Below are 24,442 nucleotides of genomic sequence, written 5' to 3' on the forward strand. Positions count from 1 at the left end.
ATCTCTCTCTCTCATTCTTTCCAAGGGCACAAAGCGGAAGTGGTGATTCGATTGTAAGAAACCTCATGCCCTAATCAGAAATCTTTTGTTTCTTGTTTTCCCGGTGCTCGTGTCCAAGATGTGATGAGACGTGCGCCACAATCTACGAGAACCACAAGAACAGGGCAGTGGGATCCATTGTATTACACGCCCGCGTAAACAACATAAGGCACCGACAGTCGGAGATTCTCAAGGCTGACTTCACAGCACTAATTAAAGACACAAAGGAGAGGACCCCATTGGCAAGGATTTTCATTTCAGGTCCACTACCTCTCGTCAGATGATCAAATGAATACTACAGTCGTCTGCTGGGACTGAACAACTGGCTGAAAGGCTTCTGCGAGAATCAAGATATCGGGTTCATCGACAACTGGGACCTCTTCTGGGAGAGGCGGCGTTTCTTCAGGCGGGATGGCCTGCATCCGAATAGATTCGGCACCCGGGTCCTCTCAGAAAACATTGCTAAGGTAATTCGTCTATCTTGACTATCTATTTCTACTCTTAACCCCTTCCGTAATGCTATTGCTTTGCTAGGACATGATAATTGCTTAACAAAGTCTTCCGTAAAAGTGCACAACATTAATACTCTAATAACCAATCTCAATGCACGTAGAAAATCTAGGCAGTATGGTATAAACACCAATAATTTAATTACAATTACTACTTTAGATGAACAATGTATTAAAACTATAAAAACAGATTATAGATTAAATAAAAAATACAGACAGAGTGGCGCTAACAAAAATAACTGCTGCTTCTCAATCTACATGCTTCCGTTAGGTCAGTTTATCTCAGGGCACAACGTGAGCTACCACAGCTATGCTGATGACACACAGCTGTATTTATCAATAGCACCTGATGACCCGGATTCTCTTGTTCTGAATGGATGAATAGTAATTTTCTCAAGCTAAATAAAGAGAAAACTAAAATTTTAGTGATTGGCAATAATGGATACAATGAGGTTATCAGAAATAAACTCGATGCATTAGGATTAAAAGTCAAGACGGAGGTAAAAAACTTAGGGGTAACTGTAACCTGAATTTTAAATCGCATATTCATCAGACCACTAGGATAGCATTTTTTCACTTAAGAAACATAGCAAAAGTTAGACCTCTTATATCATTGAGAGATGCTGAGAAATTAGTTCACGCTTTTGTTTTCAGTCGACTAGATTACTGTAACGCACTCCTCTCAGGACTACCCAAAAAAGACATAAATCATTTGCAACTAGTGCAGAATGCAGCTGCTAGAATCCTAACTAGGAAAAGAAAATCTGAGCACATTTCTCCAGTTTTGATGTCACTACACTGGTTACCTGTGTCATTCAGAATTGACTTTAAAATTCTGCTTATGGTTTATAAAGCCTTAAATAATCTCGCTCCATCTTATATATCGGAATGTCTGACACCCTATATTCCAAATCGTAACCTTAGAATTGTCTAGAAGTGTCTTAGAAGTGTCCCCTTAGAATTCCAAGAGCAACACTTAAAAGAAGTGGTGAGGCGGCCTTCTGCTGTTATGCACCTAACATATGGAATAGCCTGCCAATAGGAATTCGCCAGGCTAATACAGTGGAGCACTTTAAAAAACTGCTGAAAACACATTATTTTAACATGGCCTTCTTATAACTTCACTTTAATTTAATCCTGATACTCTGTATATTCAATTCATTATAATAACTATTCATGGTGGCTCTAAAATCCATACTAACCCCTACTCTCTCTTCTGATTCTTTTTCCGGTTTCTTTGTGATGGCGGCCTGTGTAATGGGCTATAAACCAGTGTTTTAAAGAAAAGGCAGAATTTCTGGAAAATTCTGCTACAGGTTATTGCTGATGGCTATCTACTGGACACAAATATTTACCTGTCTTGCTAAAGAGTCACCTGCTTTGAATAGTCACACTGCTTTGATTTAGTATCTCATCTACACACAATGTGTAGATACAGAACTGTCTGCTTCCTTGGAAAATTAACGAGTTCTGGGGACATTGGTTTCTAATCAAGTACTCAAAGTAAATGTGTTTACACTATTTGCTATACAGAGTAAATTGGCTTGCACCATTGTTTTCACTGATTACCATGTTCATCTATGCAGAAATTAAAGCATATATATATTTCTGGGAAAAGGAGAATAAAAGTAGAAGAGAACAGAGAAGTATGGTCTGAGACTCGGGACTGCTGTCTGTTTCTTTTATGCTTTACACCATATCGCTGTGGCTACACCCTGTAGCAACAGTGGCTTGTACCTGGCCCAGGTTCCCCTAGACCTGAGGTCGGTAACAACTGGGGGCTTGTCTGGGATCAGCACCCTGTCATGGAGACAGTCATCACTACACCTGGTAATTCTTGTTGTGAAACTTCAGGGACGACTCCTGTAATTGAGTCATCCAGAGAGCCCAGCTTCAGGTACAGAAGGGAGATGGCAACGTCCGGACCATGCAAGATGCTGATCTGGGATATCCATAAGAAATTAATATTGCTGGATTACAATCAACTCAGCCTTCTGGCTGCAAGTATAGGAGATGAAACTGTAAAACTCTCACAACTAGGTGAACAAGAACTTTATTATTTCATTTTTGATTATGTTAAGAGTGATAAGTTGAGAAATTTGGAGGACGAAGGCATGTCACACCTACTTCACCTCCAGGATACGACTTCACAACTCCTAACCAGAAAGGATTTTAACCCTGCTAGGAGTATGGATTGTACAGGTGTTACCACTGCAGGGCCGGATCAAGATATTCATTCAATCCGAGCTAAACATTTTGGCAGAAACTTTGAAAATTTTAGGAGGAACTCTATGGACTTGGAGAAAGGATGTCTTCCTTACATGACTTCAGATCAAGTGGTAAGACTCACTGATATTGCTACTTTTCTGCCTCATAGGGAGTTCAAAGTCCATGGTGGGCAAATCTATGATGGGGGCTCTGAATTGTCATACAGTAACCTTTGCAAACAAATAGATGTAGGGTTACATGAGGGATTTACTGAGTTTGAAGTTGTTAACTTTGTACTAAAAGTAGTTAAACCAGGTATCTTCAAAAAGTTTCTTATGAGTAGAGATTATCTCACATTAGATGAGCTCAAACGATTTCTTAGGTTACACATTAGGGATAAAAGCAGCACAGAACTGTTTCAGGAACTGAGCAATACAAAGCAGCAAGATAGGGAAACACCCGAACATTTTGTATATAGGATAATGGATCTTCGACAATGCGTGCTGCAGGCATCAGAGCAGCATGGAGCTGAATTCAGTTATGACAGAAAATTAGTTCAGGGCATATTTCTTCATACCCTTTATCAAGGGTTCAATGAAAAAAATAACAACATCAGACAAGACATAAAACCATTTCTTACTGACTTGAAGGTGACTGATGATATAATTGTAGAGAAGATAACTAAAGCTACCAGGGAGGAAGCAGAGAGAATAAAGCGTCTTCACACTCCAAGTGAACATAGGTCAGTCTCTGTAAATTCAGTACAACAAAAGGGCAGTTCACAGGCTGATCAGACTGAACTGAGTCAAGCAAATGACAGAATGCAAGTTGACAGTGAAGCTATAAAGCAGTTAACTGCTCGAGTGTCCGAACTAGCAAAACAATTTGACAAGATTGTGAACCATAACGATAATGATAATTTGAACGTTCTTTGTGCACATCAAGCTCATAATACTACCATTGAGCAGCTGACAACTCAAGTGTCTATGCTAAAAAAAAATTTTGAAAAGATCACAAAGTATACTGGTAACAGTACTTGGACAGATGTCCGTGCACTGCCACAATTAAACACTCCGGTCTCAAGAGATAGTCCTAAAAGAGATGTCAAGAATGTGCCCTGCAGGGAAAAGAATGGTGTACTCACTGCTTTCGCTGTGGTTTGATGGGACACAGAGCTGTTGGCTGTACTAAGAGATGGGAATCGGGAAACTGGGGAAGGTCACTGGAGAGCGGACAACCAGTGACCAACAGGAGTAACAGGTCCCCCCAGACTGAGTTTCCCACAATGCAAAACACATATCTACTGCCCCCTAAAGCAAAATGTGCTGCCCAACTAATTGGGAGTCGCTGCATGGTCATGTGTGTAATCAATGGAATTCAAACACAAATGCTGTTAGACACAGGAGCACAGGTTAGCATAGTGGGGAGAGAGTGGGTAAGGAAGACATTGCCTGATGTTAAGATTCAGTCACTTGAGAGTTTATTAACAGGAAGTGCACTCTGTATTACTGCAGCAAATGGCACTGAGATTCCATTTGAAGGGTGGATTGAGGTGTCACTTCAGATACTGAGCTCCAGGCACGGGCAGGTAGCCGTTGATGTTCCTTTGTTAGTAAGTCAAAGTCATGTTAACTGTCCACTGTTAGGCTTCAATGTTATAGAGGAACTGATCCAAGAGAACTGTGACCAGACCGATACCACCATTCTTAGCGCACTGCTGAGTGAGGCATTAAACCTGAAAGGTGACACAGCAGATAATATCATCTCTGCAGTAGCAGTAAAACCTGGGGAAGCAATATCACCAGGTATTACAGTAAGGATGGGGAAAAAGGGGCTGGTTATCCCAGCATGTCAAATATGTCAAGTGAGATGTAAAATTAGGGCTTTGCCTAGAGGAGGCACAATGACTTTTGAGCCACTAGCAGAGAATCATTGCCCAGAGGGCATTGAACTACTCCCTGCCATTGTTGACAATCCAAATGATACTTCAAAACTAATTACCATACCTCTCCAAAATTACACCTTACATGATATCTACCTTCCTAGTGGAACAATATTAGGCACTCTAGAAGAAATTATTGATATCTGGCCAGTCCTTCTCCCACCATCTGACCCAGTAATACACAGCCAGCTAATTGATGGCCAAGTCAGTGCTGCACACCCAGAGTACAGTAAAGTTAAACAGGAAAGCAACAAATACAAGGTTACTGCTAGAGAGAAATGGAACCCACCAGTAGATTTGTCCCACTTAAAAGAGGAAGAACAAGAGGTAGTCAAGCGCATGTTATATGAAGAATCAGATGTATTTTCACATGAAGATGGTGAAATTGGTTGTATTCCAGATTTGAAGCTAAAAGTCCACTTGAAGGATAATACTCCTGTGCAGTAAAGGTACAATACTATTCCAAAGCCCTTATACAAAGAGGTAAAAGAATACATCCAGAACCTTTTGGACCATGGTTGGATAAAGGTCCACTTTGGCTTACTCTTCTCCAGTTGTCTGTGTCAGGAAAAAGGACTTAAGTTTACGTCTTTGTATGGACTTTAGAGAGCTAAACCGTAAAACTATCCCTGACAGACACCCCCTGCCACACATTCAAGACCTACTGGATAAGCTTGGGGGCTACTCATGGTTTTCAATCCTGGATCAAACAAGTGCATATCATCAAGGTTTCATGGATGAGGACTCAAGATCTGTCACTGCTTTCAGTACCCCATAGGGGCTATATGAGTGGGTACGCATTCCTTTTGGCTTGAGCAACGCTCCTGCAGCATTTCAAAGATGCATGGAAGGGGTACTGGAACAATTGAGAGATGAATGTTGCACTCCATATTTGGATGATGTACTTTGCTTTTCCAAAACATTTCATGACCATGTGGAAGACTTGAGACAGGTACTGTGTTGAATGAGAGAGCACGGAATAAAATTATGACCAGAGAAATGTGAGTTATTCAGACAACAAATCCGGTACATAGGTCGTCTAGTGTCAGAAGAGGGGGTGCAGATTGACCCTAATGATTTGGAAGCAGTCCGGCAGTTAGTGGAAAAGGAACCCACAACAGTTGGAGAAGTCAGATCATTGCTGGGCTTCCTTAGTTATTACCGCTCCTTCATACAGGACTTTTCCAGGTTGGCAAAACCTTTGTTTGAACTTTTAAATGGTACTATTGGAAATACTGGAAAACCTAGCTTGTTGACTACAGCAAGAGGGAGGATAAAATCCAATGTACAGCTACCTTCAAGGACACCAGTTCAATGGACTAATGAACATTGTACAGTCATTTCTAAATTTGTGGATATACTCACTGTAGCTGCGTTTTCCCAAAGTTTCCAAAATTCAGCAGATCCAACTTAAAAAATGGGATTCAACAAAAGCCTGACGCGCAGAAATGATTCCACAGACAAAAATATCTTCGTTTTTAAAAGTTTAGTTAAGTTTGAAAGTAAAACAGTTCACACAAAAAAGAAAAATTAAAAATAGCAAAAAAGGAAAAATTATAATAAGAAAAAATTTACTTCTAAGCTTAATCTTGTTACGTCTTAAATCGTTACTAGTCACTTATAATACCATTTCAAAACATTTCTGAACCATTTCAAAGTGGTCAGAAAACTGTATGCTTATCCCATCTCTGAGTAGAAAATGGGTCTTTCAAGTCCCTGTTTACTGGGACCTGTTCTAAACACAACAAAACCTAATATCACACTGTTTCTCAATTATAGCAAGAAGATTCTATCTCTTACTAACTTATAGGGGGGGGGGAAAAGACTTTACCATTGTCTATGACTATAGAAGAAGTTATATTCTATTCAAATAAAGCAAACATTAATATGAGTTTAACTCAAAACTTTAAGTTTCTAAAATTGGCTCTTACACTCACCAATCCACCCATACTGGCTTTTCCAAATTTTGAATTGCCCTTTGTTTTGCACACTGATGCATCCAACGAAAGACTAGAAGCAGTACTTTACCAACAGCAGGATGATAAACTACGTGTGATTGGCTATGGATTGGGAACACTCACCCCAGCTGAAGGAAATTACCATCTCCACTCTGGCAAGTTAGAATTTTTGGCCCTGAAGTGGGCAATCTGTGAAAAATTTAGAGACTATCTATATTATGCACCCACCTTCACTGTATATACTGACAATAACCCTCTGACATATGTTCTGAGTACAGCAAAACTGAATGCAGTGGGTCATCGCTGGGTTGGAGAATTAGCAGACTTTAACTTTGACATCAAATACCGCCCTGCGAAAGCAAATACAGATGCTGATACACTGTCCCGCTTCCCTGTGGATTTACAGGCCACTATCACTGAGTATAAGGAAACAATAACTCCAGAAGTCGTCTCAGCTGTCTGGCAGGGGGACAAAGCAGCTAAAGATAAAGAAGTGCCATGGGTGGCTGCTCTACAGTTCACCTCAATGGATGACGGTGTGTTGCCAGGAAGTGCTGATACAGTCACACCAAATGATATTAGGGTCGCACAGCAAGAAGATGCTACCATCAGTGAAGTGAATAACCTCAAAAGCAGAGGATGGGGTCCAAATAAGAACAAGGAACTAATGGGAATTAAAACAAAGAGATAGATACATGAATGGAACTAACTCACCATTTACAAAGGAGTACTGTACAGGCAAGTAGGAACAAGAAAGCAACTCATTTTGCCACATAAGCTGAAACCAGTTGTCCTTAAAAGCCTCCATGATGATATGGGACATATCGAATCTGACAAAGGTGATTCTTCTGGCCAGAGAAAGATCTTATTGTCCTTACATGCAGTGAGAGATTGAAGATTATGTAATTCGACAATGCACCTGCATCAAACAGAAGCACCCTAGTAACCCAGACAGAGCACCTATGGGCACAATTACTACAAGCAAACCTTTTGAACTGCTCTCTGTGGACTTTCTGCATCTTGAGCCAAGTAAAGGAGGTTATGAATATGTTCTGGTTCTGATGGATCACTTCACTCGCTTTGCACAAGCATATGCAACCAAAAACAAATCTGGAAAAATCGGGAAAAAGACTTTACCATTGTCTATGACTATAGAAGAAATTATATTCTATTCAAATAAAGCAAACATTAATATGAGTTTAACTCAAAACTTTAAGTTTCTAAAATTGGCTCTTACATTTCCGGCCCCTAATTGGCTATGCAGGAGCGGAGACAATTACTATACTTTACTTCAATATGAGCCAGTTAACTTTATATTAACTATTGTTTTCAAATCACTAGCAATAACACTGCAAGCAAACACTTTAAAAATTTCATATTTCAAACATTTGCTGTTTCTTGAAGCAGGCACAGTTTATTCACAGGTCTGTCCAGTGTGCTGGTTTTGGTCTGCACACAAACTCTTCTGACTGCACCTTTGGCATCTGGCATTGTCTTGATGACTCGACCCATTACCCAAGAATTGCGAGGTGAAGCTTTATCTACAATTAAAACAATGTCCCCTGGTTCAAAATTTCTTCTTGCTGCAAGCCATTTTTGACGTTATTGAAGTATTGGCAAATACTCTTTAGTCCATCTTTTCTAAAACAAATCAGCCATGTATTGAATTTGTTTCCAACGTCTTCTTGGGTATGGTTCATTTTCTGAAACGAGTTCAGGTGGTAATTTAGGTTTTGTCTTCAGTAACAACAAGTGATTGGGTGTGAGTGGTTCCAAATCATTTGGGTCATCTGATGTCTTTGTAAGGGATCTGTTATTGAGTATTGATTCCACTCTACACATCATTGTAGGAAGGTTTTCATCATCGAGTGTTTGTTGGTTTAGTGTTGAATTTAAGATCTTTCTTATGCTCCTTATTTGTCTTTCCCACACTCTACCTTGATGAGAAGCTGATGGTGGATTGAAAATCCATTTGATTTGTTCTTGCATCATAGCGTCGCTGATTTTTTTGTGTTCCAATTTTTTAATAGCTTCTCGTAGCTCTCTTTCTGCCCCAACAAAATTTGTTCCATTGTCTGAGCGCATGATTTTAACTTGTCCTCTTCTATCGGTAAATCAGAGTATGGCTTGGATACAAGAATCAGTGTCTAAGCTATGTGCAATCTCTATGTGCGCAGCTCTGGTTGTTAAACATGTAAAAATTACTCCATACCTCTTAACTAGGCTTCTTCCTCTTTTGACTAGGAAGGGACCAAAATAATCGACTCCAACATTTGTAAACGGTGGTTGGTTTGGTGCTAGGCGATCTTCTGGCAGATCTGCCATTTTTTCTCACCTACTTTGGCATTGTATCTTCTGCATGTTGTGCACTTTGAAATTATTTTTCTGATAGTTGAATTCGCTTGAGGTATCCAGTATTTTTGGCGTAGCTGTGCGAGCACATAGTTGCGCCCACAATGTCCAATTTGTTTATGAATGTGTTGCAATATTAGAGAAGCAACATGTGAATGCTTGTGTAGAATTGCAGGATGTTTAGCTTCTTCGGGCATTGCAGATTTGCAGAGTCTTCCTCCAACTGTCAGTATTCCATCTTGTATGATCGGGTCAAGTTTATAGATTTGACTGTTCTTTTTTACACAAGTCTTTTTCTTTAAAGCCTTTAATTCTTCTGGAAATTCTTGCTGTTGACTGAGGCAGATAAGCTCTGTTTCGGCTTTAACTAAGTCGTCTAGAGAAATTGGATTTGTTTTTAAAGTCAGTTTATACCTTTTCATGTGCTTTGCAATGAGTGATTTTTGTTTTTCTGGATCACTTTTAGTCTGACTGACTTCTAATTGAAATGTTTTTCTTTCATTTCTTAAGTTCAGCATTAAGTCTTTAAACTTGAGAAACCAAGCCACTGCTTTCTTCAAGCGATGCCAATCTGAAAAATAGGTGATTAGTTTGTTGATGGGCTCGGTTGCTTCCTCTATTTTTGTCACGTTAACTGCACAAGTTTTAACTTCTGGATCATCTTCAATGAGTGGATCATTCAGTTGATCTGGTCTTTTTGGCCACTCCTTTTCAGGCTTCAATAAGAAACTTGGACCTTGTGACCATGTGGTGCTTTTGAGAAAGTTTTCTATGCTTAGCCCCCTGGATGCTTGATCAGCCAGGTTAAGAGCAGATGTGACATACTTCCATTGTGAAGGCTGTGAATGATCTCTGATCACGGAGATTCTGTTGGCAACAAAGGTCTTGAATCGAGTGCTTTCATTTGAAATGTATTTTAGCACCGTAGTGCTGTCAGTCCAAAATGTAGATTCTTCTAAGGGCATTTGAAGCTCACCTTTAAGCATTTTGTCCATTTTAACTGCCACAACGGCTGCTGTCAGCTCCAATCTTGGAATCGTGACCTGTTTCAATGGTGCAACTCTTGAGTTGCCCATCAGGAATGAACAATGCTTTTTGCCCTCTTCATTGGTTAAGACAAGGTAAGTGACAGTGCCATATCCATCTTCACTAGCATCTGCAAAATGGTGCATTTGTGCTGTCTTTATGGTTCCAAACCCGGTAGGTTTGAAGCATCTGTTCACTTTATAGTCTGTAAGTAACTGCAAATCATCCATCCATTTTTTCCATTTCTGAATGTGTTTGACTTCTACTTCTTCATCCCATCCAAATTTCTCTTTGCATAAGTCTCTTAGAATAAGTTTTGCTGGCAGTAGGGCGGGTGCTAGAAAACCAAGTGGATCATAAACTGAGCTAACAACAGACAGAATACCACGCCTTGTAGCGGGCTTGTTTTGTAACTTAATCTGAAATTTGAAACTGTCCGTTTCTGTGCACCACTGGACACCCAGGGCACACTCTGTGGGAAGGAGACTGTGGCTCAAGTCTAAGTCCTTTTGTTCATGAGCTCTGTCTTCTTCTGGTATAGACAATAAAACTTCTCTCTTGTTACTCACCCACTTAGTCAAGTGGAAACCCCCTTTGAGGCATAGAGCTTGGAGGTCCTTTGCCAGCTTTATTGCTTGTTCCTCTGTTGTCACTGACCTTAAGCAGTCATCCACGTAGAAGTTATTGAGAACGGTGTTAACAGCTTCCTCAGGAAATGTATCTCTGGAGTCTTCGGCTGTTCTACGCAAAGCATAAGAAGCACAACTGGGTGAAGAAGTAGCACCAAAAAGATGTACTGTCATTTTGTATTCTTCAAGGTCTTTACTTAGATTACCTTCAGGCCACCATAAAAAACGTAAAAGATCAGTGTCTTTATCTGGTACTTTAACTTGGTAGAACATTGACTTAATGTCTGCCATTAGTGCTACTGGCTCCTTTCTGAATCTTGTAAGGACGCCAATGAGTGTGTTAGTTAGGTCGGGGCCTTATAATAATTGCTCATTAAGTGAGATTCCCTGGTAGGTGGCTGTGCAGTCAAAGACTACTCGAATTTTATTTTTTTTTGGGTGATACACACCGTGATGTGGAATGTACCACACTCTGCCTTCGTTGCAATTTAGGTTTTCTTTGGGTACCTTAATAGCATAACCCTTGTCTATAATGTCTTTCATGAAGGCTTTATAGTCTCCGTGGAAACCTGAATTTTTGCTCAGTTTTCTTTTGAGTCCTATAGTACGCTGTTCAGCAATACAGTGATTGTTTGGCATTTTCAGTGTTTCATCCTTCAAAGGCAAATTTAAACAATAGTGGCCACCTACCAGTCTCGCAGATTCTGAGGCTATGCGCATGAACTTGATGTCCTCCTGTGACATCTCCTCCTTTTCTTCACAGCTGCGTTCTGGAAAATATGTGTTATACTGTTGCAGCAACATATCCTCAATCTCTGTTATTGACACACGATTGGTTGAATGTTTGGGCATCTTACCATTTTGATTTGTGAGGTCATCTATCTCTTTGTATGGTCCGCCGACCACCCATCCAAGTGCAATCTTCGTAGCATAGGGTCCACCTCTTTGACTAGGTATGAATCGTGACTGCTCGAGGATTTCTGGATAGTTAATTCCTATTAAAAGATCAACTTCAGAGTCAATATGAGTTAGACGTACCTCTTTAAGATATGCCCACTTATCGATATCTTCTTGTAGTGGAATATTTTCTCTGTCCAATGGAATGGAGACCTGTGTAAAGACCTTTGGCAAATCAATATATTCATCATCATTGAGACCACAGACTTGTAAATCTGATAAGACAGAACTTTGTGTTAGCACTTTTGAATCATCATCATAGTTATTCATAGTTTTGAGAAATACTTGTGTTCTTCTCCCTTGAAGGTTTAATTGTTTCTGGAGCCTTTCAGTGCAAATTGTTACTGTACTGCCTTGGTCTATAAAGGCATATGTTTCTACATACCTTTCGCCTTTCTTAGATTTTACCTTGACAGGGACTACTTGTAATGCACATTCTTCTCCGGCCCCAGTAAAGTTACAAGTTCCAGTCTCGGTTTCCTTTTCAGTAGATGTCGCCACATTAACTGTAGATTTAGATGTTGCTCCGGAATCTTTTTTGATATGCAGGATGTCTGGGTGCTGAAAAGAACATGTCTGACATTTCATTCTTTCTTTACAGTTCTTACCAAGATATCCCTGTTTGAGACAGCGAAAACATAAACCTTTAGATTTTAAAAAGTCAATTCTTTCTTTATGTGGCAGTTCTTTGATTTTACTACATCCAGCAAGGATATGTTGACCACTGCAAAATACACAAGGCATTTTAAAGGCATAAGTGTCTGTGGAGGACCTCTTGATTAGGGTGTCTGGAGTTTCTTTTTCATCAGTTTCAATGATGTTTGTAGCGAAAGTACTTCCCCTTTTTTGACTAAAGTTCATAGAAGGTTTTCCTTTGTCGTTCCTGTCTCTTTTTTCTGTGTAGGTGTAACTTTGCGTAGCTGTGCTATGTATTGAATGAGAGGCGTTCTGAGCTTGTGTGTGTAAGAAATTTATTAAATCATCAAATTTTACATCTCTTTTTTCTTCTCTCTCAGTACTGCAGGCTAGTGATAACCACTCTCGTTTCAGTTCATATGGGAGCTTTGAGACGACAATATGTAGATTTTCTCCTGTATCGAATTCGTTCTGTTTTCCTCCTGAAGTAGGCGCTACATTCATGCAACGACCGAGGAAGAGAGCTAAATCTACTAATGCTCCCCCATCTTCTGCTGACTTTATCTGAGGCCAGTTCATAATTTTTTTAATGTGTGCTCTATATATCTGCCTGCTATCTCCATAGTAGGTTTTGAGCAATTGTAGTGCCTTTTGATAACTTTCCTTTGGTGCAAGTCCGATACAGGATTGAATGAGCTCTTGAGGGCGATCTCTAGTGTATTGTTCTAAAAAATGCAGTTTATCTTGTTCATTTTCAAACGCCTTGTCTACAGCATAATCAAAGGCTCTAATGAATGATGAATATGTCAGAGGATCACCATTAAATATTGGTACTTCTGTACGTGGCGCTGGGGGTTTATCTTGTTTCTCCCAGTGGTGAGCTAACAGCTTTGTAGCTTCGACAACTGCCTTTTGGCTTTCGGTTTGATTTTTTTGACATTCAATTTGATTCTTCTGATATTCTATTTGATTCTGCGAACGGGCCCCTGAGATAATTACTGGTCGTTCCTGCCTTTCCGACTCGAGTTCATCCAACCTTCGTAGGATTCTATCGAGTGTCGATTGTTCAACCAACACTGCCGAAGAAGGTAATGGTGCTGCTGCAGCACTTTTCTGGGCTAAAGAGTCCAAAGCGCGCTTTAACTGCGGAGAAGTCTTTCGCACCTTTGACTTTGAGTTATCCTGTTCTTGCAATTGCATCTCTTCGAATTTGTTAACTAGCTGTTCGTCGGATTTATGTGTTAACAGTCTATTTGCATTTTTCAGCCATAGTTTTGTAACATTAATAAATTCGTTCCAATTCTTAGAGCTTTCGGCGAATGTAGTTTTCTGTTTCTTAATTGTGCTTTCTTTATTTAGCGCTGATATTAGCCTTTGATTCAACTCTTCTATCTCACTGTGCGTCTCGCAAAAATATTCAAGTCTTTTAGCTACTTCTGAATGATTTCCTGTAGTATCTTTAAGACTTTCTATTTCAGCTATAAGCACAGAAAGTTTATCTTTCCTCTGACTTATATGACCTTTAAGATCTCTGATTATATTTTCTGGCTTCAAGTCTGTACTCAATTCACTACTAATTTCACTGGAGTTATGCTTAGACATTGCCATGATAACAGCTCAAATGATTGACAGCTGTTTCTCTTCTCAGCAACAATCGTCACAATCGGTACGTTCCAACAAAGCAGATACTTCCTTATAGCGAGGCTTCAAAAACTCAGGCAAAGGCAAAAGCGATCATCCACAAAATCTTTTACAATATCACAGTCACTTAAAATCTTCAAGTTCAGGTACGGCGATCTTGCTTTTATCACGGCAGCGCAGAGATAGAAGATAAGAGCACGGTACCTCAGGGTGACTCAGTTCTTTTTCTTTCGTTGACGAGTTCTGGAGTAGAAGCGTCCTCTGTCCTCAGATGGTAGATTCCAGTTCAAGTTCGAGGCTTTCAAGATGGCTAGTTTTCTGACGAAAATGTAGCTGCGTTTTCCCAAAGTTTCCAAAATTCAGCAGCTCCAACTTAAAAAATGGGATTCAACAAAAGCCTGACGCGCAGAAATGATTCCACAGACAAAGTATCTTCATTTTTAAAAGTTTAGTTAAGTTTGAAAGTAAAACAGTTCACACAAAAAAGAAAAATTAAAAATAGCAAAAAAGGAAAAATTATAATAAGAAAAAATTTAGTTCTAAGCTTAATCTTGTTACGTCTTAAATCGTTACTAGTCACTTATAATACCATTTCAAAACGTTTCTGAACCATTTCAAAGCGTTTCTGAACCATTTCAAAGCGGTCAGAAAACTGTATGCTTATCCCATCCATCCATCCATCCATCCATCCATCCATCCATTTTCTAACCCGCTGAATCCAAACAAAGGGTCACGGGGGTCTGCTGGAGCCAATCCCAGCCAACACAGGGCACAAGGCAGGAAACAATCCTGGGCAGGGTGCCAACCCACCACAGGCTTATCCCATCTCTGAGTAGAAAATGGGTCTTGTGATGGACGACCGGCTATGGACTCCGGTCGCCACCCCCAGGCCGCTAGGAGGAGCCCTCCGGACAGCATGTTGGTGCCCCGAGTTCCAGCAGGGCCTCATGGACTTTGTAGTTTCTATACACAGCCCTGCTGGATACCTTGGGGGCCGCCAGGAGTCGCTGTAAGGGGGCTGGTGGACTCTTGTATGCCCTATAACCCGGGAGTGCATGTCAGTCACGTGACTCAAGGAAGTGACGTGCTCCCGGGATGAAAAGGAGGACTGTTTGCCCTGACCCGGAAGGAAATGGACTTATGGGTTTGGTTTGGAACCACTTCCGGGTCGGGGGCTATAAAAGGACTATGGGTAAGCCCAGACACTGAGCTGAGCTGGGAGGTAGGAGGGCGAAGTGTCTGGGAGTGGAGGATTGTTTATTGAGAGAGTTTATTGTGTTTATGAGTGTGTGGAGGAGAGTGCTTGGTGCACTACTATTGTATAATAAAAAGAATTATTATTATACTTTCACCTGGTCATCAGAGTGGTACCTGAGGGTTCAAGAGGTGGACAAACGCATCATCTGTTACACTGGCGTAGTCGGCAGGACACTCTGGCCGTCCGTTGGCAGAGGATCTGCATTACAAATTGAATTTGTTGTGGCAGAGAACCCTAAGAAGGTCCCTCTAGTGACCGCGGAGGTGAAGACTCCACCCGCGAAGAAGAACGCTGCTATTGTGAGCCGTAAAACACAGACAGCTGCGATGGGGAAGAAATCCGGGAAGAAGGCTGGAATTGCCCAGAAGACTTCGGTCCCAGATCCAGTGGAGACCCTGTGGACTTACCTGACGGGCAGTGAGGAAGATCGGGAGCAGCTCAATACAGAGCAAACCCGAGCGGGACGACAGCCGGAACGTTGCAGGATTGCAACTCCCAAAGATTATTACAGGGAGTTGGAGCGTGACCGCATACGTTCCGAGGTAAGTGCTGGGGAAGCACGTGAACCGCCGGGTGCTTGTTTTTCTCTGTTTGCAGAGGCTTGTCTGCACGAAGCAGGCAAGGAGCACGCCCGCCTCACACCTAGACAAGATGGCCGCGACAGAAAGAAAGCAAGCCAGTCTAGGCGTCCGCAGAAAGGGAGTCCATTGGCTGGGGATGTCCACGTGACCTCGCGCGCCGGCGACCAGGAAGAAGAGCAGTTGGGAGCCGTCGGCGAGGCGAATAATTCCCCAACGCGTCTGCGCTCCCTGAAGGGGAAGGGGGCGGCGAGCGAAGCAGCGCCAACACTAAATGAAGGTAAAGAGGGACGGGAAGTGACTGTAGTGTTTGCCGGCAAAATTAAAAAGGCAGACCGCAGCCAGCCGCGGGAGGCTACCCGTTCCTCTAAAGACTCCAAATCCCAGGAGGCCTTGCGAAGCCCAGCAGAGCACGTGCCAGGAGTGGACGTGCTCATTGGTTCCCCGGTCGGCAGGTGACCAAAATAAGGAAGTAGCCTTACTGCCGACCGAGACAAATAACTTTATAAACTTAGGGGAGCTCGACGAGTATCTCGAGCCCCTAAATATTGTCTTCCAGGGACTAAAGGAATTAAGGAAGCGAGTGGAGGAGCTGGGAGCTGCAGCCGAAACGCCGCTGAGGGGGACTGCAGGAATACCTTCGGCGGTTAGGCCGTGAAGCCCCGGCCTCGATTGATTCGGCGGTGCAGGTGAGTGAAATCTGCGCCGTATATAATAAGGGGACGCAGTGTGAACCGGCACCGCGTTTAATAAGTTGCGGTTGCCAAAGCGCTGTGTACCCGACAGTAGAATGTGGCACGATGACGGAGTGGTCGGGAAATTGTCCGTTAGAACCGGAGCAGCGGTATCAAACGCTGCTCTGGACTAATGCGGACGTTAAGAGCCCGACCCGCGTGGAAAAGGGGTTGCCGTTGGTTACCGGAGGGGCTGGGGAAGTACCGATCGTCTCGGGGCAGCTGGACAGTGCTGTTACCCGGAGCGACACGGTACTAATGACGCCGCCTCCGAGTTTACACAGGACAATGGGCGTGCAAACAGCAAAGAGGCTCTCTTTTTTCCATAGAGAGCCTCACGCTGTGCACAAGCCCCAGAAAAAGCAGGAGATCCCCGAATTAAAAAGAGGGTCTCCTAACAAAGTAAAGAAAAGGGCGGAGAGCAGCAAAGCGGCCGTTAAACCCTCCTTGGCGGAGGACAGGGTGGAGCTGACGGAATTCCCGAGGTGTTTCCGGTCTCGGGAAGAGAAGCCAACAGGAGGACGTCGGCGGTGCTACAACTGCCGACAACCGGGCCACGTGTGGCGTAGTTGTCCCCGGAGGACAGGGGAGCGGTGGAATTGCAGATACACCGTTCCCCCAAGGTTCGCTGGGGGATCTAGACAGCAGAACCACGGCCCGGATCTCGCGTCCTCCTGGAGGAGTACGTCCCTCGCGGGAATCAACGCTCCGCCCCACTGGTCGTCGCTAAGGGGGAGGGACTGTGATGGACGACCGGCTATGGACTCCGGTCGCCACCCCCAGGCCGCTAGGAGGAGCCCTCCGGACAGCATGTTGATGCCTCGAGTTCCAGCAGGGCCTCATGGACTTTGTAGTTTCTATACACAGCCCTGCTGGATACCTTGGGGGCCGCCAGGAGTCGCTGTAAGGGGGCTGGTGGACTCTTGTATGCCCTATAACCCGGGAGTGCATGTCAGTCACGTGACTCAAGGAAGTGACGTGCTCCCGGGATGAAGAGGAGGACTGTTTGCCCTGACCCGGAAGGAAATGGACTTGTGGGTTTGGTTTGGAACCACTTCCGGGTCGGGGGCTATAAAAGGACTATGGGTAAGCCCAGACACTGAGCTGAGCTGGGAGGTAGGAGGGCGAAGTGTCTGGGAGTGGAGGATTGTTTATTGAGAGAGTTTATTGTGTTTATGAGTGTGTGGAGGAGAGTGCTTGGTGCACTACTATTGTATAATAAAAAGAATTATTATTATACTTTCACCTGGTCATCAGAGTGGTACCTGAGGGTTCAAGAGGTGGACAAACGCATCATCTGTTACAGTCTTTCAAGTCCCTGTTTACTGGGACCTGTTCTAAACACAACAAAACCTAATATCACACTGTTTCTCAATTATAGCAAGAAGATTCTATCTCTTACTAACTTATAGGGGGGGAAAAAGACTTTACCATTGTCTATGACTATAGAAGAAGTTATATTCTATTCAAATAAAGCAAACATTAATATGAGTTTAACTCAAAACTTTAAGTTTCTAAAATTGGCTCTTACACTCACCAATCCACCCATACTGGCTTTTCCAAATTTTGAATTGCCCTTTGTTTTGCACACTGATGCATCCAACGAAAGACTAGAAGCAGTACTTTACCAACAGCAGGATGATAAACTACGTGTGATTGGCTATGGATTGGGAACACTCACCCCAGCTGAAGGAAATTACCATCTCCACTCTGGCAAGTTAGAATTTTTGGCCCTGAAGTGGGCAATCTGTGAAAAATTTAGAGACTATCTATATTATGCACCCACCTTCACTGTATATACTGACAATAACCCTCTGACATATGTTCTGAGTACAGCAAAACTGAATGCAGTGGGTCATCGCTGGGTTGGAGAATTAGCAGACTTTAACTTTGACATCAAATACCGCCCTGCGAAAGCAAATACAGATGCTGATACACTGTCCCGCTTCCCTGTGGATTTACAGGCCACTATCACTGAGTATAAGGAAACAATAACTCCAGAAGTCGTCTCAGCTGTCTGGCAGGGGGACAAAGCAGCTAAAGATAAAGAAGTGCCATGGGTGGCTGCTCTACAGTTCACCTCAATGGATGACGGTGTGTTGCCAGGAAGTGCTGATACAGTCACACCAAATGATATTAGGGTCGCACAGCAAGAAGATGCTACCATCAGTGAAGTGAATAACCTCAAAAGCAGAGGATGGGGTCCAAATAAGAACAAGGAACTAATGGGAATTAAAACAAAGAGATAGATACATGAATGGAACTAACTCACCATTTACAAAGGAGTACTGTACAGGCAAGTAGGAACAAGAAAGCAACTCGTTTTTGCCACATAAGCTGAAACCAGTTGTCCTTAAAAGCCTCCATGATGATATGGGACATATCGAATCTGACAAAGGTGATTCTTCTGGCCAGAGAAAGATTTTATTGTCCTTACATGCAGTGAGAGATTGAAGATTATGTAATTCGACAATGCACCTGCATCAAACAGAAGCACCCTAGTAACCCAGACAGAGCACCTATGGGCACAATTACTACAAGCAAACCTTTTGAACTGCTCTCTGTGGACTTTCTGCATCTTGAGCCAAGTAAAGGAGGTTATGAATATGTTCTGGTTCTGATGGATCACTTCACTCGCTTTGCACAAGCATATGCAACCAAAAACAAATCTGGAAAAACCGCAGCTGAGAAGATTTTCCAAGACTTTATCCCCCGTTTTGGCTACCCTGCAAAGCTGCACCATGACCAGGGGCGTGAGTTTGAAAATAAGTTATTTCAGAGGCTCCAACAACTATCTGGAATAACTCACTCCCGCACCACCCCCTATCATCCACAAGGGACTCCAGTAGAACAATTCAATCGAACTCTGTTTCAGATGCTCCGAACCTTGGAAGAAGAGAAAAAGTCAAAGTGGAAAGATTACCTACCACAAATTGTGCATGCATATAATTGTACAAGACACAAATCAACTGGCTATTCACCATTTTTCCTCTTGTCTGGCAGAGCTCCAAGATTACCTATCGATTTGTTGTTTAATCTTACAACTGACAATGAGGAAACAGACAGCCAGGACTTTGTGCAAAAATGGGCAACCAAGATGAAAGAAGCTTACCAGATTGCTGCAGATAACAGTCGGAAAGCATCGGCCAAGAGTAAGCAATATTATGACCATACAACGAGGGGCGCTATTCTTCAACCAGGTGAGAGTCTTAGTCAGAAACCTGTCTGAGAGAGGAGGCTCAGGAAAACTCCATGACTACTGGGAAAAAGAGGTATGTCGTATTGTGGAGAGAATTAAAGATAGCCCAGTGTACAAGGTACAGCCAGAAGTTGGTAGCAGAACACCCCGGATACTACACCGCAACCTCCTGCTCCTTGTCAATGACTTACCTCTTGAAAAAGACACTAAATTGAACCCAGTGAAAAGGAAAATGCAAAGACCAGCAAAAACAAATAGTGAGACATCAGACTCAGCGTCTGATCACTCCGATGAGGAAGCAGAAACCTCATATGGCCCCCATCGCTTGCCATGCTTTTCTGCACATGTCAGATCTGAGGTCATATAATCTGAGTCACGCTCCAGGCTCAGAGCCAAGGCCCGAGAGGTCTACCCTGAACCACGAGAACCACGAGAACCTGACAGAAATTCTTCGCAAGGAACATCAAGGAAATTAGGACTGGAAATGGAGACCAGTGTTGCTGAACCCCAGGTGGGGAATATTGATGAAGCAGTGGAACCCACAAATGGTCAAGAAGACCTAGCAACAGAACACCAGAGTGACAGAGAAGGGGACACTTTAAGAAGATCAGCTCGCACTGTCAGACCCAGAGAAGTATTCACATACCACAGACTGGGGCAGCCATCATACCAGCCTTGGAATCCTGGTGTCCATGCAGTTATACAGAATCCTATGTATCTGTTACCAAGTCCCACAATAATGTATCCAGCATACCCAGGATTTGATTATTACCTAAGACCATTGGTTGAAACACAATAGACACTGAACTAAAGGCCGAGCCTTTGGAGCAAGATGTCAGGAGACATCTCAAAAAAATAGGGGAGAGTGTAATGGGCTATAAACCAGTGTTTTAAAGAAAATGCAGAATTTCTGGAAAATTCTGCTACAGGTTATTGCTGATGGCTATCTACAGGACACAAATATTTACCTGTCTTGCTAAAGAGTCACCTGCTTTGAATAGTCACACTGCTTTGATTTAGTATCTCATCTACACACAATGTGTAGATACAGAACTGTCTGCTTCCTTGGAAAATTAACGAGTTCTGGGGACGTTGGTTTCTAATCAAGTACTCAAAGTAAATGTGTTTACACTATTTGTTATACAGAGTAAATTGGCTTGCACCATTGTTTTCACTGATTATCATGTTCATCTATGCAGAAATTGAAGCATATATACATTTCTGGGAAAAGGAGAATAAAAGTAGAAGAGAACAGAGAAATATGGTCTGAGACTCGGGACTGCTGTCTGTTTCTTTTATGCTTTACACCATATCGCTGTGGCTACACCCTGTAGCTACAGTGGCTTGTACCTGGCCCAGGTTCCCCTAGGCCTGAGGTCGGTAACACCTGCGCCACCACCATCTATTCAAAGCATCATGATGTTCCAACATTGATGGATTAAAAGCCAGAAGTCTTCATGACCATCATCATCAAGTCCTTCCATGAGAACACTAAATACAAAGAGGACTGTTTCATTTATGTGAGGTAGAATGCCCAAAGGGGACTGGGTGGTCTCATGGTCTGGAACCCCTGCAGATTTTATTTTTTTCTCCAGCCGTCTGGAGTTTTTTTTTGTTTTTTCTGTCCTCCCTGGCCATCGGACCTTACTCTTATTCTATGTTAATTAATGTTGTCTTATTTTAATTCTTACTTTGTTTTTTATTTTTCTCTTGTGAATTTCCCATTGGGATTAATAAAGTATCTATCTATCTATCTATCTATCTATCTATCTATCTATCTATCTATCTATCTATCTATCTATCTATCTATCTATCTATCTATCTATCTATCTATCTATCTATCTATCTATCTATCTATCTATCTTCTTCATTATGTAAAGCACTTTGAGCTACATTTTTTGTATGAACATGTGCTATATAAATAAATGTTGTTGTTGTTGTTGAACAGTAGAGTGAATTTGGTGAATAAAACATACATGCCGTACAATAAGGCTCTTAATAGGCTCTCCTTTCATTCAGGTTATTTGATGTGACAGACTATCTGCTGGGAATGTTCTACTTGTGGCCAGTCTGATATTCTTCACTATGGCCTGCTGGGGGAGTTACACTAACTCAGGTGAAGCTATTCATCTTAATAAACTGACCTTAAAAGTCAGCTGCATTACAGGACTGAATCTGGATTCACTAGAATCCAGGCACAAAAGACGATCTTGTCCAAATTAGAGGCTGTCACGGCTAATGCTGCCAATCTTTTCCATAATGTATCGCCTTGAAACACCTTTACTAACCCATTCCACCACAGTGTGCTAACTAAAAAAAAAGGAGTTTTTTACCCAATAGATATCCGGCTAAACAATACTTTCTCCCTTCATGCCTGTGTTCACCCTATCCAGTTATTACAGATACACTTGTATAATAACACTATTTATTTATATTATTATAACATCATTGCTAGATTACGTGTATGTTCTGGCTCTTAACTGTTAACAATAATACAGTATATACAATCTTCTTCTTCTTTTTTCGGCTACTCCCGTTAGGGGTTGCCACAGCAGATCATCTTCTTCCATATCTTTCTGTCCTCTGCATCTTGCTCTGTTACACCCATCACCTGCATGTCCTCTCTCACCACATCCATAAAACTTCGCTTAGGCCTTCCTCTTTTTCTCTTCCCTGGCAGCTCTATCCTTAGCATCCTTCTCCCAATATACTCAGCATCTCTCCTCTGCACATGTCCAAACCAATGCAATCTCGCCTCTCTGACTTCGTCTCCCAACCGTCCAACTTGAGCTGACCCTCTAATGTACTCATTTCTAATCCTATCCATCCTTGTCACACCCAGTGCAAATCTTAGCATCTTTAACTCTGCTACCTCCAGCTCTGTCTCCTGCTTTCTGGTCAGTGCCACCGTCTCCAACCCATATAACATAGCTGGTCTCACTACCATCCTGTAGACCTTCCCTTTCACTCTTGCTGATATCCGTCTGTCACAAATTACTCCTGACACTCTTCTTCACCCATTCCACCCTGCCTGTACTCTCTTTTTTACCTCTCTTCCACAATCCCCATTACTCTGTACTGTTGATCCCAAGTGTTTAAACTCATCCACCTTTGCCAACTCTACTCCCTGCATCCTAACCATTCCACTGACCTCCCTCTCATTTACACACATGTATTCTGTCTTGTTCCTTCTGACCTTCATTCCTCTCCTCTCTAGAGCATATCTCCACCTCTCCAGGGTCTCCTCAACCTGCTCCCTAATATTGCTACAGATCACAATGTCATCAGCAAACATTATAGTCCATGGGGACTCCTGTCTAATCTCGTCTGTCAACCTGTCCATCACCATTGCAAATAAGAAAGGGCTCAGAGCCGATCCCTGATGTAATCCCACCTCCACTTTGAATGCATCCGTCACTCCTACCGCAGACCTCACCACTGTCACACTTCCCATCCTATACAACTCTTATGTACTTCTCTGCCACTCCAGACTTCCTCATACAATACCATAGCTTCTCTTGAGGCACCCTGTCATATGCTTTCTTCAGGTCCACAAAGACGCAACGCAACTCCTTCTGGCCTTCTTTAAACTTCTCCATCAACATCCTCAGAGCAAACATTGCATCTGTGGTGCTCTTTCTTGGCATGAAACCATACTGCTGCTCACTAATCATCACCTCACTTCTTAACCTAGCTTCCACTACTCTTTCCCATAACTTCATCCTGTGGCTCATCAGTTTTATTCCCCTGTAGTTACTGCAGTCCTGCACATCCCCCTAATTCTTAAATATCAGCACCAGAACACTGCTTCTCCACTCCTCAGGCATCCTCTCACTTTCCAAGATTCCATTAAACAATCTGGTTAAAAACTCCACTGCCATCTCTCCTAAACAACTCCACGCTTCCATAGGTATGTCATCTGGACCAACGGCCTTTCCATTTTTCATCCTCTTCATAGCTGTCCTTACTTCCTCCTTGCTAATCCGTTGCACTTCCTGATTCATTATCTCCACATCATCCAACCTCTTCTCTCTCTCATTCTCTTCATTCATCAGCCTCTCAAAGTACTCTTTCCATCTGCTCAACACACTCTCCTCGCTTGTGAGTATGTTCCCATCTTTATCATTTACTAGCAAAATACCCGCGCTTCGCAGCGGAGAAGTAGTGTGTTAAAGAGGTTATGTAAACATATATATACATATACATATATATACATATCTACATATTACATATCTACATATACATATATATACATATACAAATTTACACATCTACATATATATATACATATGTACATATATATACATATAAATATATACATATCTACATATATATACACATATATATACATATGCACATATATATATATATATAAATATAGACATACATATATACATACATTCATACATTCACAAAGATATATATATATAGCAAAATACCCGCGCGTCGCAGCGGAGAAGTAGTGTGTTAAAGAGGTTATGTAAACATATATGTACATATACATATATATACATATATACATATATATATATATATACATATACACATCCACATATATATATATACATATATATATATATATATATATATACACATATGAACATATATATATATACATACATATACACACATACATACACACACACACATACACATATATACACATACATACATAGTGCGTTGTAACATGGGCTGTGATTGTTACATGGGAGGGAGACGACAAATCACAGCTTCCCGCTTTCTAATCAGGCCTGTGATTGGTGCTTTGACTGATGC

The 24,442-nt window shown here is 42.0% G+C and overlaps 1 protein-coding gene across 1 annotated transcript in view; it reads left to right on the top strand.

Annotated features, from left to right (window-relative positions):
• LOC127529082 (uncharacterized) overlaps window positions 1-20,609 on the top strand; it is a 158,267-nt gene extending 137,658 nt beyond the window's left edge. The window contains exon 2 of the mRNA XM_051931557.1: window positions 20,178-20,609. Within this exon, the coding sequence (XP_051787517.1) occupies window positions 20,178-20,465 (288 nt within the window). The 3' untranslated portion in view covers window positions 20,466-20,609. The remainder of the gene's footprint in view (window positions 1-20,177) is intronic.
• The last annotated feature ends 3,833 nt before the right edge of the window (window positions 20,610-24,442 follow it).

Source organism: Erpetoichthys calabaricus, chromosome 9 (assembly GCF_900747795.2).
Source record: "Erpetoichthys calabaricus chromosome 9, fErpCal1.3, whole genome shotgun sequence".
NCBI lineage: Eukaryota > Metazoa > Chordata > Cladistia > Polypteriformes > Polypteridae > Erpetoichthys > Erpetoichthys calabaricus.